The sequence below is a fragment of the Oryzias melastigma genome, linkage group LG9 (assembly GCF_002922805.2).
Source record: "Oryzias melastigma strain HK-1 linkage group LG9, ASM292280v2, whole genome shotgun sequence".
Taxonomy (NCBI): domain Eukaryota; kingdom Metazoa; phylum Chordata; class Actinopteri; order Beloniformes; family Adrianichthyidae; genus Oryzias; species Oryzias melastigma.
In genome coordinates this window covers 10,570,072-10,588,681 of record NC_050520.1, presented here as the reverse complement: position 1 = coordinate 10,588,681, position 18,610 = coordinate 10,570,072, and the positions used below count along the sequence as shown (strand labels likewise).

Genomic DNA, 18,610 nt, shown 5'->3' with positions numbered 1-18,610 from the left:
TAATGAAGTTTAGATAATCATACATCTCAGTTTATTCATTGCAAAGCTGGAGGCAACTCCCAACACAAAAATCTAGGACATAACTGAGTCTCAGCTGCCGACTGACAGCTGAAATACTTCAAACTGGCCCTAATGCTAAAAATTACACTAATATTGAATCTATTCTATATCTGAATTCTATTTGAATTGGACATCTATTTAAATAGGACATGTTTTTACCTAATTTGATTAAAATAACTAATATTAATGAAGCAAAAAGTCTATTTGTGTGAAGAAGTAGTTCACAGATTACAGCTTGTCTTGTGGTGTTACTAAGATTTTATTAGCCGTTTTCTTTTTTGCCTTACTTTTTACATCACAACATTTTTTACAATTTGGGGGAAAAAAACGTGACTTTTTTACATTTTTTTTTTTTTATTAATTGTAATTTCTTTAAATTTTATTCTATGGTATTTATGTCACAACACTATGATTCTTGTTCCTGTACTATTTATTTTATTTAGAGCATTTCAAGCTTCTTGATTTGAATGATGCAAATATAGTACAAAACTTTGTATGATTCACAGGTTAAATAGACTTTCTGAGACATAAATTATGCAATGTTCCTCAACAACCCCTGAAGTGACTCTAAATTTCACAATTTAAATTTTCTTTATAATTCATACACATTTTTAAAAGCTGCTTTTGGAGTATAATCACTGGTAGTGCTTTGCAGTTTCTTCGTGAAATTGCTGTTTTATGAATGATGTTTTGTTTATGCATAAGGAGTAAAAAAAAGCCATCCTTGCGCGTAAAGACCCAGCTACACAAAAACACACAGTCCAAATCAGTCACATGGGAAAACGATTTGCTGTCTGAAGAAAGACAAAAGCCCTGCCTGAGGTTTCAATAAAGTGTGACGGACTGATCCTGCTTTTTCAGATTGCTCTGTCTGACAGCTATGACAACCCTGAACTGTTGTTGTGACACTGTAACTGGATTTGCTGCAGCCATCCAATTCAACAACTGAACACATACCAGCAGGCTATGAATTACATCTAACAAGATTTTTTTTAAATTGAATCCATTTTCGGGGAATTGCAGCCACTAGAAAAGACTGATGACGACAATGGATGAGAAACGATCAAATAATGAGGTATTTTAGAATAGTTCCTCTTATTTTACCTCCTAACTGAAAGGCCAATTTTTTATTTGCGTCATATGCATCGTCCTCGGTCACATGCCTCAGATGAACAAAAGATTATAAATTACCACAAGTTTTAAAGATCTCCTTTGTGTGTTTTACTGCAGTTTATGTAAATCTCAATTTCATCGTGAAGCCCTTCTGTTTGACCCCGCCACACCAAAAGATAGGAATGGGGTGTCCCAACTTACTTAGGGATTAAACAATCGGGAGAAAACGTCACGGCTATTTTAGGTCGTAAAATAGTGGACATTATACAGATAAATATAACAAATTTCTGCTACACTTACCTAGAAAAAAAAATTTAAGGAGCAAAAAAAAACTTTTTGAGCAGCTATTGTTTAATGTTGCATTGAAGTCTTGAACATTTTTTGTAAATTTGATAATTTTATACTTTTAAATATCATAGAATATATTTAGGATTGGTAGTATTGCAATCCTGCTATGTCATGGAGGATTGTTCCTTAACCTGTTTTTTTAAGCTTTTCATTTTTTTGTTTTATTTTATGATAGTTACACATTTAAAAAGTGATTCCTCTGTTTTTTTTTTCTTTGTTTTTTTTTTCCCGTTTTTGCACAATTTTACAATAATATCTGAAAATTAATAAAAAATCTGAAATTAAAGTGACTGGGATGTCCTAATTCTTAAATACAAAGAGGTACAAAACAGAAGAAATATACAGTAAAAAATATTTGCTTTTAAGAGAATTATACTGTTAATTCCCCACTATAAACAACCCTAAAGCTGTATTTTGATCCATTCATGCATTTCTGAATAACCTTCTAAAAACCTGTTCTCTTAGTATCAGCCCCTTCCAACCCACAAAAACTAGCAGGTTCTCACGAGCTGATGTCACAAAGTGAGAACAGCCCCTTTCAGGAAGAGTCTGCACTGCCAGACCCGCCCCCCAGGCTAACACAAACACAGTTTCTTCGCTCAGCTAGCTCAGCTGCTAGCTTTAACACTCAGCTAGTGGTGGTCAGCCACAAGCTTTGCCACCTAGCAGCTAGCTTTGACGCTCAGCTAGCTCAACTGCTAGACAGAGTAGCGATGGCTACTAAAGGCAGATATACGGTATGAAGCATCCATCTTTGCAAAAGTTTGGATGCTCTTTGTTTTTGCAGGATAAACGTAGACACGCTGCCGAGGCCGGCTCTAGGATGACGTCATAAAATGGGTGGCACCCACAAGCAGTGAAAGGCGGAGCCTCAGAGATCAAGGCGTCTTACTTCTGGGTAGAAAAAAATAACAAAAAAATAACTCATATTTCATAAATACGGTGTTCTTTTGTGTGCCAAAGGTAATTTATGACCATATATATCGATATAGTTTACTCTGAAAGTGTGGTATAGCCCCTTTAATGATAAGAAGACAAAACACAGAAAAAAAAATTCTGTGCACCAGGTAGAACAGTGCTGTTGTCAACACCCAAAATGTCAATCACACAGTTTTAGTGCAGACAGACACACAGTCTTTTTGTAAAAGAAAAATAACACGACACCGCCCAAACCCATGTAAATCTGAACGTACGGAAAAATGTTGGCTGTATTCAAATAACTCGCAACGTCACTGGCTGCTCTGTGCCCCTCCCCACACACAGGTTTTAACAAAGCTGGCAGACAGTCACATCACTCACCCGCTGATTATGTACAGCAGAAAAATCCAACAGCAGCTGTTTATAGTTTAGCTTTTTCTTTTTTTTTTACAGCTTTCAACAACCGCTTCGGCATTACAACACCTCTGTGTGCTTGGCCTGCTATTTCTAATCTGACCTCAAGTTTATGGATCAACTGGTGCATTTAGTGTGGGAGAAAATGACAGGAAACGTCTGGCCCATTTAACAATAAATTTCCTTGAATACATCTGAACTGGAAAAAGAAAATAATGGTAATGGGTTGGGCTTTCCATAAGGGACCTCTTTTTATACATTTAAAGCAACAAAGACTTCTTAATGCATGTTCTTTGTAAGGATATTTCTAGATAAAGTGAGGACATACTACCAGCGAATTAACACAAGAATGATGAATAAATCAAAAGTCTTTATGTCCTAAATCTGACACTCACCATATCCAGGAGTGCCTTCTGAAGGGAAAATGGCTGAGGTGCATTATGGACCTTTCACTGGGTACATCCAGGTATTGTCCAGGCTTCATAACAAAGCTGTGTCGGGACTGATTCCCCTTCTTGTTGGCTTTTTGCACCGTGAGCCCCTTATCTCTTTAGGAATCTATCCACAGACATTCACTTCTTGTCTCTGTAGCTCCGGTGCAAAATATATACCGTTCCATAGTATTGTAAAAGTCCACTTCTGTGCTGCATACATTCAGACCAGTCCTTCACTTGTTTGATCAAAGAGATTCCTTGGAAAAAAAAAAAGTAAAGTTTTGGTTCTAACAAGGCAAACTTAAAAAGAAAAAAACAAAACAGTATAATCCACAATAAAATCCAATGAGTTCCAGAAGGATAATAAAAATTCTAACACATGTGGTGGCTAAAAAAAGCTTTCAGAACTGGCAGAGAGAGCAAATAGACATAAGCCTAGTGTGAAGTCAGTTTCTGAAAGAGAGTATCAGCAGTGTGGGCACACATGCAGCCACCCGGCAGGACCAGCTAAGCTCTCTGGCCACTGCTCTTTTTTCCGTGGGATTCTTCCAGCGAAGGTTTGGAAATTACTGTCCCACATCCACATGGTGAACCGGTTCAGGGAATCATTCCTCTGGTAAACAGTCCTCTTCCTGACAGGCAGCGACGCCGGTTGGAGAGACAGCGGCAGTCACCCCAGCATGACAGAGCATGTTACGCACAGAGTCACTCACACCCTCACAGGTTTGTTTTCATCCTCTCTGGCTCTGCCCCCTCTGTCTCTCTTACTTCCCGTCTTCCTCTTTCCCAGTTTTTGACGAAGAATAGAAGATCTGAAAAAAAAGAATGGTAGAGCGTCTCCTCACTTTCGTCCCCGCTCACTGTTTGGCTGCCTAGCCTCTTTCTCTCCCTCCCTCCATCCAGGCAGTGGGATGTCCTGACTCTGTACTAGGTGTGCCTGCTGTACTCAGGCGGCTAAATCTATTGATCCTCTTAAGACTTCATTCAGAGCAACAGGTATGCACCGGCACCATTTTCTAGGAATGTATGTAGCAGCATAAACGAAAGGTTTCTCTTACAAGAATAAAGCAGAGGTGTTGACAGAGCCGTGTCCCCGTAAATTACCCGTCGGTGTTATTTTGCCTGTTGCAGGGCCGGCCTTCGTCATGACAACACGTGCTGCTGTTGCTATGTCAGGTTATGTTTTTGTCTCTTCAAACAGAAACCCGTCTGTTTCTACTGTCTAGTGAGCAAAAATATCCAAACCACACACACAAAGACATCTTTGCTCCTCTTGCACATGTATATGCATGTAAAGCTCAGCGTTTGCATGACAATAAAAGTTACGAGAAACCTGTTTCTCAGGATGACATTACCCCGCCTGAAGAGTTATGCATTATTTTCTTTCACACTAGCAAATGAAAACATTGTTAAATAAAGAAGAAAAGTAATGTCACTGAGTGTCTTTTAACTCTAGGGACACAACTAACTCAGAGCACGTCCCATATTTTATGTCAGTGTCAGCAGTAAATACGTAGCAGAAACTTTAAATATCGCTTTGGACATTTTTACGACTGAGGTCAGACTGGATGAGCCGGACTTCGAAAACTGTGGTTCTCCCTGTGTATGTTTTGCATTATAAGCCACAGCTCTAGTTACTGCGGTCTCAAAAACAGGATTCAGAACTGCTTCCTAAACACATCCTGCCCAACGCACACGTCAGCAGCTTCTCAACTCCTGCCAAAAGTCAGACCAACTCTCAGCCTCTGTAAGCCCACACTTTCTGCAACACCCACCTGGGTGGAGGCTTTTCTGGATCTGAAGGACGTTGTTAGTGGGGGAAAAAAAAGAGGGAGGAAGAAATGCAACGCTTTGGGATGATGAGGGGCAATTTAATAGTGCTGAGGGGCAGATTTGACAGCTCAACTAGCAACAGGGGGTGAACGAGTCTTTAAAGGTTAAAGCAGAAACAGCGGAGCACCTGTTATTTATTAGGAGCACACACAGGAGAACGTTCAGCATCCATCTGCCTCGTGAATGAGATTGTTTCAGACACTTTCCATATAAACACAAACTGGGGTCAGAATGCTACTAACAGAATCTCCCAGAATGCATCTGTGTGCATCAGTGCTGCATTGCATAATCGAAGTCCCGGCTTAGGAGCTGTTGTTGCTTGTTCCAATCAACACTGCTGAGCTGTCAGAAGTCATCAAGCAAATATGATCAAAACTAAAAGAAGCAGTAAAAAAAGTGCATAAATCTATTGGTTGGTGATGGACATAGAACACAGGTGTCAAACTCAAGCGCACAAGGGGCCAAAATCCAAAACACACCTTAGGTTGTGGGCTGAACTGGATAAACATTTATTGAACACTCTAAAACTACATTTTTAAAACTTCAAACCTGTAACTTTTTAACATAATTATGAACTAGATATATAGCATTACAAAAGATAATGCTAGAGTGAATACTTTAAGCTGAATTTGGCCGCTTAAGAGGCTAGTGCTGATAGCTGAAGATGCTGAAATTGATAGCTGAAAACACTGAAGTTAATAGCTGAAAACGCTGAAGCTGATAGCCAGCTAAAATACTAGATAAATGCCAAATTACCCTTAAAAAACTGAAAAAAAACTTGGGTTAGCCAAAACAGCTATCACGTAGTAGAAAAAAATAACTAAACTTCCAAATAGTCTAAAAAACTGAAAGAAAAGCCTAAATTAGCCAAAACAGCAAGTGTGTAAATATCAGCCTAATTCCAAATCAACCTAAAAACTTCAGATAAAAAAGCCTAAATTAGCCAAAACAGCTAGCATGTAGCTGAAATATTAGCTAAACTCCAAAATAGCCTAAAAAATCTTGGTAAATGCCAAAATAGGCCAAAAAGATAGAATAATGCCAGATTTAAAAAATTTTAAAAGCATAACTTTTTAACATATTTATGAATAATAAAAAGACAGGAATATTATTCCAGAATAAAACAACTTATACCTTAAATATTTTACTTTTCATAAAACTACATTTTTTTCAAAATTATACAAGTTACAAATAAGCACAATATAACATTGGGTCATTAATAACAATAAAATCAAATCTGGATCCCCGGGTCTCGACTTTGAAACGTTACATAGAAGGTACATGCACTGGCTTTAGAAAAGAAGAACAAACGTGATTTTTCTTCCCCTAAAAGCAGACAAAGTGGGGAAAGTGCAGTAGTGACAGAACAAGGTCAAATTTATGAACAAGAAAGGGGCACAGAATTCTTGAATCCACAATATGCGTTCAATGCAGCTAACACAATAACATGCTGCAGCCATAAAGCACTAAAACAACATTAGAGCGGCATCATCGGTGATCCCCGCTTGTAAGCAAGACATTGGATTCTCCATCTATGAAGCATCACATCATATTCAAGTCAGGAGGCCCTTTTTCATTACATTAGTGGCTATCTGTGTTTCTGAGCACCAGAGGGAGGAGGTCTGAATCACACAGCGGAAGAAATACTTATTGATTTTATGTGTTCTGACATTTAAGAGAGTACTTATTTTTATTTTCCTGCAGATCAATTGTCCACAGGTTCCGCAGCCTCTGTGGTTTTATCATAAAACTGTCTTGGACCTGCACCAGCACGACAGCGTCCACATTCAATTCTGCAGCTCTGACAAACTTGTCAGAAATGTAACAACAAGAAGTTTGATACACTCTGTTTTGTTTATAATAATTGCACTGCTGCACATTAGCAAATTAGATGGAGAATTTATGACATCACAACAAACACATTTGCTGGCTTAGCAACTCGGCTTACTACATTAATATAAAAGACGGACGTGTTTTACATTTAAATGGGGAAACAATCTCTTGAGAGGCGGGAAAACTCTTGCACATTGTTTCCTTGAGGTGGGCCGCCTGTCTGTCACTCCTCGTGCGCCGCGGTGGAAAGGCCTGCAGCCCAGTCCTCCTCCTTGCCATTCACAGATGGTTATGCCGTGGCATTTCAGCAAAGGTTAACTTATTCCCCCTTCAAATCAGATATTTGTAATTAGATTCCCACATCTAATGGGGACACGGAGGCATCAAGGGCCATTCTGTAGAATGTGAGAAAATTTTAAGTGGACAAAAAAAAAAGACTCACTTGAGGAAGTGAAGAGATTTTTTTTTTTTTACTCATTGGTTTTTAGAGACTGAATAAATGGCAGAGCGGGGGTACTTTATTGGAAAAGATGTGCGACATCTAAACAGGGTGTCAAGGGTGTAGGTGCAGAACATATGCTCTGCACAGAGATGTTATGAGCCCTCATGACTTCTTAATATTGTTCCTGCTCTACTAGGCTTTCTGGGATACGTTTACTGGTGTTTTTACAACCTTATAAATGGTAAACAGACTGTACCTTTATAGCAGCGCTCCACTTGACCACTCAAAGTGCTTTTACACAACAAGCCATATTCTCTTTTTCTCCTTTTGGTTTATAGAGCATTTCTTTAATAGCCCTAAAGTGCTTTTCTTTGGTTGAACTCAAAGTATACTGGGGTCAATATTAGGGTGAATATTTTGCGCAAGGACAAATCGACAGTGTAAAGGGTAGTACAAACGTTCAGTAATAAAAATGTAAAAAATAAATGATAGAAACAACAGAATAGAAATGGCATGATATACACTTTTCTATCGCCCACAAGATATGTATCGTCATATTGCCCTTAACTAGCAGCCACAGGTTCTGCTGCCAACCTCGCAAGACTCCCAACGTAGGAGTCCCACCATTTATATAGGAAGTACTAGTAAACAAACACTCATTCTGCCGGGATTTTGAATTATATTCACACTTCTTTTTCTGTTACTCGGCTACATTCAGCAGGGAAGCACAGAACTTTTATCAATCCTTTTGTTTTATACAGGGTTAAAAGTACTTATTTGACTGTTACACGTATTGTGCAACAAGATGGGGAGACCGGGTTTGGTTGTCACAATGACGTGATGTTTACAACGCAGTACAGCAGAAAACAGAATCTATTTTGAAAAATGTACCAGATACTCTTTACACTCACTTGCATGATTTTTTATTTTGCTCGTTAATAGCTCCAACTTCATAAAAAAGGGCTTGGCTCAGGCGTATGGCAAAAATTTGAAATCAACAAAACGTATACGGAGCACCGGAGAGACCGAACCGGACCAGTGTGAGCCCGGGGTTTGGCTACCAAGCTTAGAGCTTAAAATGACCTCACAGAGTACTGTTTTCACACATTCCCACAAAAATTAAACCAAAAAAGCTCCATTTGTGATTTAAAAAAAGTGTATTTCCAATAGGATTAATATGGATGTATCTGACATCCCATAGCTGAGGGCAATAGTTGAATCAACCTTTTTAAATAATCATATCTACTTAGTGCTTCATGATGCCTTTTTCCAACAGCAGGTAAAAAATGGGTAAGTGCTAACATAACAGAGGTCCATTACTAGAGGCAATCTTCACTGTAGCACCATCTGATGAGAATGCACTCAGTAGAATTTGGCACAATCAGTTCTCCTCTGCTTATCCCATTATGTCGTTAGAGAAAACGGAACTTTAACCTTATTCAGGTGATGATGCTGAAATTAACACTGACATCCAGCAAAAGCCCTGTTGGAAGACAGCAAAGGCCAAGGATGAGGATTCATATTAAGACTTTATCAACTCTATTGTGTATTGACTGCATTATATAATACCTCGTGATACAGTGATCTGTAATGCTTTATTCTCTTCAGTAACCTGTCAAGTTTAAGCCTTTTAATGCAAAGTTAAAATGTCTTATATTTATTACACTTTTTGTTTCCATAGCAACAACAGGAGGTTGCCCACATGTCAACTGGCTTGCTGCACTCATGCTGTAGCTAATGTCGATTATTAAACACGAGGCTAATGTGGGAGGGTGTCCAGCAAATCACCAACCACTGACCCAACAACCTCACGGGTTACATGACTGCAGGAGGAGCTGGAACACTGTTTGCCCTGCAGCACGCTGCGGCAGTTTCCATGCCGCGGAAGGGCAACAGGTGAGCCATGCTCCGAGGCTGATGAACCTGTAGAAGGTTGTGTGACCCTTGGCAATTTCCTCTCCCTCTTTGAGCCTCTTAACTTCTGTTAGCTCCACTTCTCTGCCTATTAAAACACAAGGCGGTTCCCCTCTCATGGAATGTGGTGACAAACTGAGACACACAGATGACAGTTCAACTCAGCAGACTAACTTGTTCTTTACAGAGTTGGGTAAGAGGAGTATGATGCAAGTGTGATCTGAAAAAGTAATAAATGAAAAGTTAATGCAAGAGTGGTTAAAAACTGTTCTGCACAGAGACAGCAGGGGGCAAAGACGGTGAACTTGAAAGCTACAGGCTCCAACCTCTGACTAATCCCTGTATTAAACCCGTCCTTGCTCCCTGCGTGACCCAGTGGAACATTAAAGCCGCATGTCAAGCCATGGTGTTTTATTTCTCCTCCAGTCCTCGTCTTTACTTTCATTTTTTTTTTAAAGAAGAATAGTAAAAGGAGTTTTATTGCATGTCTGTAGTCCTGGACACACCCAATCCTGTCTGATCTGTGAAGCTAAGCAGGGTTGGGCCCAGAGTTGATTAGTCACTGGAAGGGAGACTGCCTCCACCAGGTGCTGTAAGGTACTGCAAGGCTGTCCTATGGTTTGTCTGGATCAGGGGGGTGTAACCTGTGGCTATTAATAAATTGATTTGAATTAGATTTACAGATTTCAAACACTAACCAAACTTTAGTAAAAAAAACAGATCTTTTCTGGCTGCTCAGTTTATTTTATGTTAATTACCACCCAGATGGGAGTTGCTAATACATATGTTTTTTCTATATTCTTCATATACTTTTTCTGCTGGATCAAAAACCAATGAATTTGTATTTATGATCAGGTTAGCTCCAGTAGTTAGTGGGAAAAAGTAAGACAGCTCACCAAAGCAGACATAATATAATGAGAAAAAATGCAATTTTTGCCTTGTGTTATTTATAACCTTTCTTAAGAATACAGTAGCTGCACTGGGACAATCCTGTTTGGCACATGGCATATTTTTTTAAAAACAAAACACATGAGGTTCCATCAAAATAAAAAAGAAAAACAATTAACATTTTGAGAATAATGCTAGTTTCTCTCTGTATTTCTGTTTTTATTCATGCCAAAAAATAATAAAAATTCATATTTATTATTAAAAAAAAAATCAATATGCAAAACAGCATCAAATGTTCTAAAGGATAAAGTAAGACTTTAAGGCTTCAGCTAGGTCTTGATTAGTAAGAAACAGACCCAAATGGCTCTTTTACTGTTAAATGTTGCAGGCGTCTGGTCTGGACGAATGCAGAGGGTTTGGTCAGGAAGCACTATCACTGTAAAAACTAAGGCTGATTCACTGTGGTGACTACTGAAGGGAATACCTAAGAAGAAAAACAAATATATTTATCAATTTTATAATGTAAATTTGACTCTTAGAATGTCAGTTTTTTGGGAAATAAGAGTCCAGGTGATACTGGGAGGATGTGAATTGATAATAAATGCCTCTTTTCAGTTAATGGTGATAAAAATATCAAGGTATATTGACCTTACTCAGATTTGTACATCAAGTCATAAGGTTTGTATAAAAAAACTTAACCCTTTGGAGTCTAGTATGTATTCGGCTCGTTTGAGCTTACTTATAAATGTCCATCTTAAAAATGGTTTACCTTGTTTGGTATCAGGTTATCACCTAACCTATTTGACTTTACAGTTTTTGGAATAACACACCTAAACCTAAAATCCTGCAAAAAACAAAATCCAGAAAGGAAAAAAATAAATTACAGTAAAATTAACAAATATATATATTTTTTATTTCAAAATAAAAATATATAACATCTGAAAAACTGTGTAGACTTTGCAAACAGCAAAGTTAAATGCAACCTTTCACATTAGAATGCAGCTGATGTCTCAGCAGTTTTTGTATTCCCACGTGAAATAAATACACGTGTGTGCTTCACCAAAGACATTTTTAGGTGAATACACATGGCCACACCACAAACATGTTCACATCTTGGCAAACAACAAAGTTACACACAACTTTTAACATAAAAATGCAGACAATGTTTCAGCCACCTTTTCAATCACTATTAATTTTTGCAAAAGGATAAAACACAAATGATTTATGAGCAGTTTTTGAACCACATCATGGGTCTGACAACTCCAAGCTGCGTCTTTTCTGATTTTGTCCACTTGAAGGAAGCGTTTGAGTTTTTGTCTACCTTTGTTGCAGTTCTTGTCAGCATGTGTGACAATGGCCACAAGAATGTGATCAGGCCTCCTGCTCTGGGGAATACCTGTCTTGTCTACGCCGCAAAGCTGACAAATCATCTCCAACACGAATCCTTTGTGAGTCATAGACCGCACCTGTTTGGCACTGCTCATCTCACACCATTGTACTGCTCACTCCAAACACGCACAAATCTAAACTTTTTCACTGCTGCTCTTCCTGCATTGAATGCTCACCAGGAACCAGTGACATGAAACGTGTTGACTGGTTGATATGATCACTTTTTTCTCAATAGGATGAAGGGTGATTCCACTTTTTTTGCTTGTCAGCGCTGTTGGAATTCAGTACATCTGGCATATAGTTTGAAACCCTGCTTTAAATGGACATTCAAGCAGCCACTTAAGATGAAAAATCTATGCAATCGAGGTCTATCCGGGCTTCCATGTTCAAAATGTACGCAAGTTTTTACAGTTGTTCTTGGGTTCTATGTACAAAACATGTAGCCACTGAATGCACGTGTAAGGGATTATACCTGACGAAGTTTGCATCATCAGATATTAACTCAAACCATGGAAGCTTGAACAATCCCACACAAAGCAGAGGACGGTTAAGGTGCATTAATTTCTGATAATGCACACTTCAAAGGGCATTATCCAACTTAAACCATTGTCACAAAAGAAATAAATGTTCAATACAATTTCAGTACTTTATCCTTGTTATTGTTTTGGTTTAGAATGGTTTTTCACAAAAAGTGGACTATTTGATACGTGGTGCAGCATGTTGTCACGGTAACATTAGTTGGCACTACAACTGTGGCAGCAAAGGAGAGAAATATATAAGGTGGTTGTCATGATAGGCGAAATAAAGCATCAGTTCAAAGACAAAGTTCACTTCTTAACTCTTGTTTTTGTCCAGATGATGAAGCAAAAGTTTGATTTATAAAGGCCTTCGCAGTGATACAGAACATTTGGGCTATGTGACCGGAACTTCTTTTTTAGGTGTGCATTATCACTGTGGATTATCAATTTTATCACCAGCAGCCAATCAGAATCTAGTATTCACCCGGACCATGGTATAATGGAAATTAAATCAGGTCGACGTTTGACCAATCAGGGACTTGGATTTGGTAGTGACGAATAGACGGAGTCTCTCTTAATCCACAAAAGTGCCAACAGTTTGAAAATTAATTATGAAGGAGAAATTAATGATTGCTGTTTGTGCTCGTCTGTAATTAGATGACACCAAGTCTTTCATACAGTATATCGTAATGGAGCTGTGAAAGAAAAAAAGTCTGGAGCAAGATTGACATGATTAGCACCGCTTCGACATTTCACACACCCTCTTCTAACTGTAGGTGGTGGACATGCGCTAGTAAACAGTCGAAAAAAGAAAAAAGAAGCCCTTCCCTGCTTTTCAGTAGTCGTGTTTCCATTAACTCTGAAATTTCGAAAAACGGAATTTCGATATTAAATTATCCTAATGGAAACACCACAATTTCGAAAAAACTCGCCTTTTTCGAAATAAAGTTTTTGCGCTTAGAGGAGGTGGTATTTGGGCCGTATCGAAACAGTAGTTTTTCGAAAAACTGTAATGGAAACACTTTTTTCGAAACAAACGAGTCACGTGACCATTAACCGGATATGGCGTTTCGGACAGGAAGCAGGAAAAGCTGGTCAAATGCGCTTTTTCACAGCAACTGGCTGCCTTGAGCACCGCACAGCTCATCAAAAGTTGAGCGTGTCATGCGAAAATGCTGAATCCACAGCTCTTCGGTGAATTCTTCAACCACGATTCCCCAAAACTGTTTGACTCTACGTCGCTCCCACGTTTAAGGAGCCTGCCGCTCCAAGGCTCGGATCAGACGTAGACGTCTTCTCTGATGGGAAGGATGAGAGCTAGCTCCGTGGCAGAAATGTGAATGAATCTACTGCACATGAAAATAGTGTTTATATCCGTCGTCATGTGTTTTTAATGACTTATCGCGGGAATTACTTCGAGTTTTTCGCATAATCATGGTTTAATGGAAACGCTGTTTTTTCGAAACATTGTTTTATCGAAATTCTAGAAATTTCGAAAAAGTTTTGCGCAAAAGTGTAATGGAAACGCAGCTAGTGTGAACCTCATTGATAAATGCGTGTCCAGAATGCGCCTCAAATGCCTGGTGTGTACATAGCTTGAGAAAGGCTCCTTAGAGTCTACTCACAGCACACCGGTTGGGTCATGCAAGTGTCCATTGGAAGGTCCCAAAATATACTTCATACGGTAGCTGTGATGGCAGGCATTGTCACCAACATTGACATCCAAGCTGATTTGGATGAGCAGGAGTACTGTCCCATACACATATGCCTCATTTCTACTGAGCAGTCCAGACGGGCCTGGACTGGACAGGGACAGTATTTTGAACGTTTCCATTTTAAAATGGACCCACTGAGTTGGACCAATTCGGACCATTTTTAGTCCCACTTTGGTTGTTGGTCCATAGAAAAATTGAACGGACCAGTTAAGGCGGAGCTACTGTCATCACACAAGGAAATCCATTGATTGGAATAAAGGCAATACGACAACAGGAAGCGTCCTACCAGAGCCCAAGATCCAATCCAAAAGTTTGGTCCTCTTTTCAGCTGTATTCGTCTTTGCCTCCTGCAAACTTCTTGCAAAGAATATAAAATTCTTTGCATTCAATATCCCCCCCTATGCATGTGGGTTAGGGACCAGAGACATGCCGAATCCATGAATATGGAGAACTGCTCTAATCGTACTGTCATGATGTTCAGTTACATCATTGGTCTATACCTCGCATGCGTCTTGATGGTCCATCACTCCATGGAAACGTTCACTTGAATTACCCGAACCATTCTAAACTGGCCAGGAGTAGACCGGTCTGGTCCGGACCACTCAGTGAAAACCCGGCAATACAGCACTTTTAGAACATTTGCATTTAGAGCTTTGAAGGCAGTGAAAGCATGAGTGTGATCTCAAGACCCAAAAAGAGTCATTGAGTTTAATTTGAAAATGTGTGGTACAAAGCTGTAAAAACACTTTTGCAGTGGACACACCCAATGGAAAAGAATGGCAGAGTCCTTCATTATGCCATATAAAACAAAAAACACTAACGTCAAAACTATACTCAGACGCACTGTTTTGAACCTTTAAACTTTTTTGGTTCAAAGCTGTTACACAGTAATTCTTTGAAAGTTTAAGGTAACAAATGACATGACTTGATTCACACAGTGACCTGCCTCCCCCATCCACAAACTGTCAGACAAGTGAACGAGTGGCTACAGACTAAAACTGACAATGACTATCAAATGTTCTGTCAGTTGCTTGCATTGTGCTTTTGATCTGCAGCCACCAGAGCGTAAATGCTGCACTGCACACTTGAATGGGAGCTTTGTACCACAGCCATCAAATTAAGCCCACCCTAAAGGGGTGAGTGCATTTTGGAAGCTGGTGACTCTGAAGCACACACATCCTGACATTTCACAACACACCAGTCAGCCAGTCTCTACTTTAAAATCATTTCAACAAATACTTTAAATGTAAATATTTAATGAGTATTCATCACATATAGGCTAAACTTAAAGATTATGCATATATTTTGTCAATCTGGATCACACTTCAAATAGATATGACACATTTAAAAGACAGTTTTTAATTTGCCTCGTTCAGTCTAAGCAAACATTTACTTTCTCAACAGCTCAACTCTTTGGGGGTGTAACTGCACATTCTTGTATACTCAATGTGTACTTTTATCATATCAAGAGATGTAGCTTAATATTTGCTCTTTTCATCTGCGGGAGCAAAAACACATATTTGTTCTGTCGCTTTCTAGGGAAGTTACCCTTTCATCCACGTCTGCGTATAAATACCTTGTTATAACCACCGGCATCTGTAACAGTCTCCTCCACTGCCACCCCGAACCATTGTGTTGACTGTGTTGCTAAAGCTCGCCAAAAATAGACTTTTCCTGCATTGCACCAGCATCATGTCACTGCTGAAGCTGATGCATTCTCTGCTGTGGGCCAGACTGAGCGTTAATCACGGTACGACATGAACTGTGCATCTGTTTAGCTGTGAAAAGAGCTCCTCTGAGGACTGCTATGACCCAGTGAAGACCTACAGTGAAAGGGTAATTTAGGTAGTCTTAAGGGAAGACGTCAGTTTGCTGGTTAACTTAACAGATGAAGGGCCTGATCCCCTTTTATTGTCATCCACTTCAGGCAGATAGTGTAGTTAGGTAATTTGCCATCAATGTTAACATTTATTAGCTAGTTTTATTTACTCAGAACGTCTTTATTTAATAAATGTGTTTGTTCTTAAGAGTTAAGGGAAGTTTTATCTGCGTTGATGCGTTTGTATTCTGTTATATTACGACAAAAGTCTTTCTTTTTATTAACTATTAGGGCTGTGAACATTAACACGTTAACGCATTAAATTAATCAAAAAGATTTAACGCTTTAATATTCATTAACGCAAATTAATCGTAGAGGTGAGGCTCTGCTTCCCCAATTTAGGTCTCCACGGCGTGCGATAAAATACTGAGTATAAAATTAGTACTTTAATCTTGTTGCTTTTTCCACTTTAGATCTCTTTTTCACAAAAAGCGAACTATTTCAACCCTGGTCTGGCGAGGTTGTCACGGTAATACGACAGGCGTCGCCGAACCTCGACTGCAGCGGAAAAGGAAACTATACGTATATATGCTGATCGTCACGATAGGTTAAAGGTCAGAGAGAAAGTCCACCTCTTATTGCTTGATTTTGTCCAGAAGATGAAGGAAAGTGGTGTTTGTTTTAAAGCAGCCTGGGGAGTGATATAGAAAGGTGACTGAAACTTTTTTTTTTTATTTAGGCGTGCAGGTTCATTCCTAATGGCTGTACATCAGCGTCTCTGTTTTCTTGGAAGAATACTGCAGACATAGAGTTTGATGTGTTTTGTGAACGTAATTTACACTTCTGGGTTAACACTTGATAAATTACAAAATTTCAGTCGATAAAAATGAAGGAAACATTTCTCTCTGGCCTGTTTTGTTCAAAAGTGGCACATTGTCAAAAAAATTACCGTATTTTCCGGACTATAAGTCGCGTTTTTTTTCATAGATTGAATGTCCCTGCGACTTATACTCCAGTGCGACTTATATACGAATTTTTAATGAGATGAGATATAGACCAGAAGTCTAGAGTGCCCTCTTATGGTGATCTATGCAATTACTTTATTTACTTTAGTTATTCAGACGTGACACAGAGGACGAAGAATTTAAGGGATTCAGTGATATGGAGTGAGATTGCGTGCAATTATTTACAGTAAAGATACAAAGATGATGAGTTCTTGAGGCTATAGTTAAATAAAACTGTTATGTTATATAAATGCTACACCTTTTCGTTTTTTTCATGATGCTAATATGTGAATATGTGTTGACACATATTCAGCCTGTTTTCTATTCACTTATGAATGTTAAAAATTACCTTCCAGGATGATTTAATATCGTTTTTTTCAACCAGTTTGTAAAATAAATTACTTGCAAAAAATGTGACTTATACTCCAGTGCGACTTATGTATGGTTTTTTCTTCTTCATTATGCATTTTTTGGCCCCTGCGACTTATACTCCGGTGCGACTTATAGTCCGAAAAATACGGTAATTAATATAACATTGTGATTAATAGTGAAGTTTCACATGCTGGGTAAATAATTTTTTTTTTGTTTACAACTGTAAAGTACTTTGAGCTGCTCATAGCATTAAAAGCGTTTTTTTGAAATAACCTTTTTTTTAAACACTTCAGAACAATCTGAGGTATTTTTTCTTTATTGTAATTTGCAGTAAAATTTTCTTAATTTTTTTTGCTGCTTTATTGTCTTTTGGAGTACCTGGTTTTAAGTGTAGATTTTTTTTCTTTTTTATGCTTTCAAGACTTCACTGTTCCTAAAGTTCCACCTTGATCCCTCATTTCTCAACAATAATACAACACAAAATACCTAAAAATGTACTCTTATTTCGAAGATTCAGCATTTATGCTGTCAGGCGTCATTCCAAACTGCTCAGCTGACAGTGGTGTGACTTTTGTGCTTGGAAGGTAAGCCTCTAACTCCTCCTTTAGTATGATGTAAACAGCTCTAATACTATTCACCCATTAGGACCGAAGGCGTGCTTTAATCAACATGATTGGATCCAGTAATTCAGTCTGTGATTCATGCTTAATTATGCATGTTTACTGACAGTCATGGCAACCTTTGTTTGGTATATTTACTAAAAAAAAAGAACAAGAAAAAACAAAAAACAAGCTTTAAGCAGGATTCCTGCAAAAGTGATGGGCAATTAATCCCATAGAGAAAACAAGAACATGGACAAACTTCATTAAATTTTAATTAAATTACAAAGTTAGGATGTCAGAAAGTTATGAGAAGAGGACCATGAGCTTGTGTATAAAATGGAGATTATTCTGACATGAAGTTAATAAAACTATGTTTAAGTCAAACTAGTGATCTGCTTCCAAAGTGATGAATATGAAAACCAGAAAAAGGACTTTACAGGAAAAGCTGATATTTATAGATCCAACAAAGATTAGAAGATAAGATTAAGAATTCTCTGAATGGACTAAGAGGTCTGAATGACAGCACTGGATGAAGCAGCCACATTTCTTTCTCCAGCTGCTCTACATCTTATTAATGGGCATGAATTATGAAGAAGGATCAGCATGTAAGAAGGAGCTCTGTGGGGTTCTGCTGTGACATTAACCTGCTACAGTAATTACACTTTAGGGTACAGCTTGCAGATCATTATACCTATCAAAGCAGAGGAATGGCATGGTCTTAAACAACTCTCATTTCAATAAAACAAGACAACTCATTCAAAGCAACAACTTGCATTAAAGACCCACTCCAATGAACATTTTTAACATGTTATAGCAATTGTTCTCATAATGGAGGACATATGTATAAAAAAAATGAAGATCAAAACTTCATTTTGGAGTTTCTTTATTCAAATCGTGGAGCAGAAGAAGAAATGTTTGAAAAACGTTCTCTTTTGTAACGCAGCAAGTGAAATGGGCAAATGTCAGTGCTCTGCTCCATTCCGATACAAAAAAG

The 18,610-nt window shown here is 38.4% G+C and overlaps 1 protein-coding gene across 6 annotated transcripts in view; it reads right to left on the bottom strand.

Moving 5' to 3' along the window:
• The window catches only part of pde4d (phosphodiesterase 4D, cAMP-specific), a 201,349-nt gene that overhangs the window by 49,924 nt on the left and 132,815 nt on the right, over positions 1 to 18,610 (bottom strand). The window contains exon 1 of one of the 6 annotated variants that reach the window (XM_024275310.2): positions 3,249 to 4,163. The exons of the other annotated variants lie outside the window; for them this stretch is intronic. Coding sequence (XP_024131078.1) covers positions 3,249 to 3,337 — 89 coding nt within the window. The 5' untranslated portion in view covers positions 3,338 to 4,163. Of the gene's footprint in view, positions 1 to 3,248; positions 4,164 to 18,610 lie in introns of those variants that run through there. 6 annotated transcript variants of the gene reach the window in all.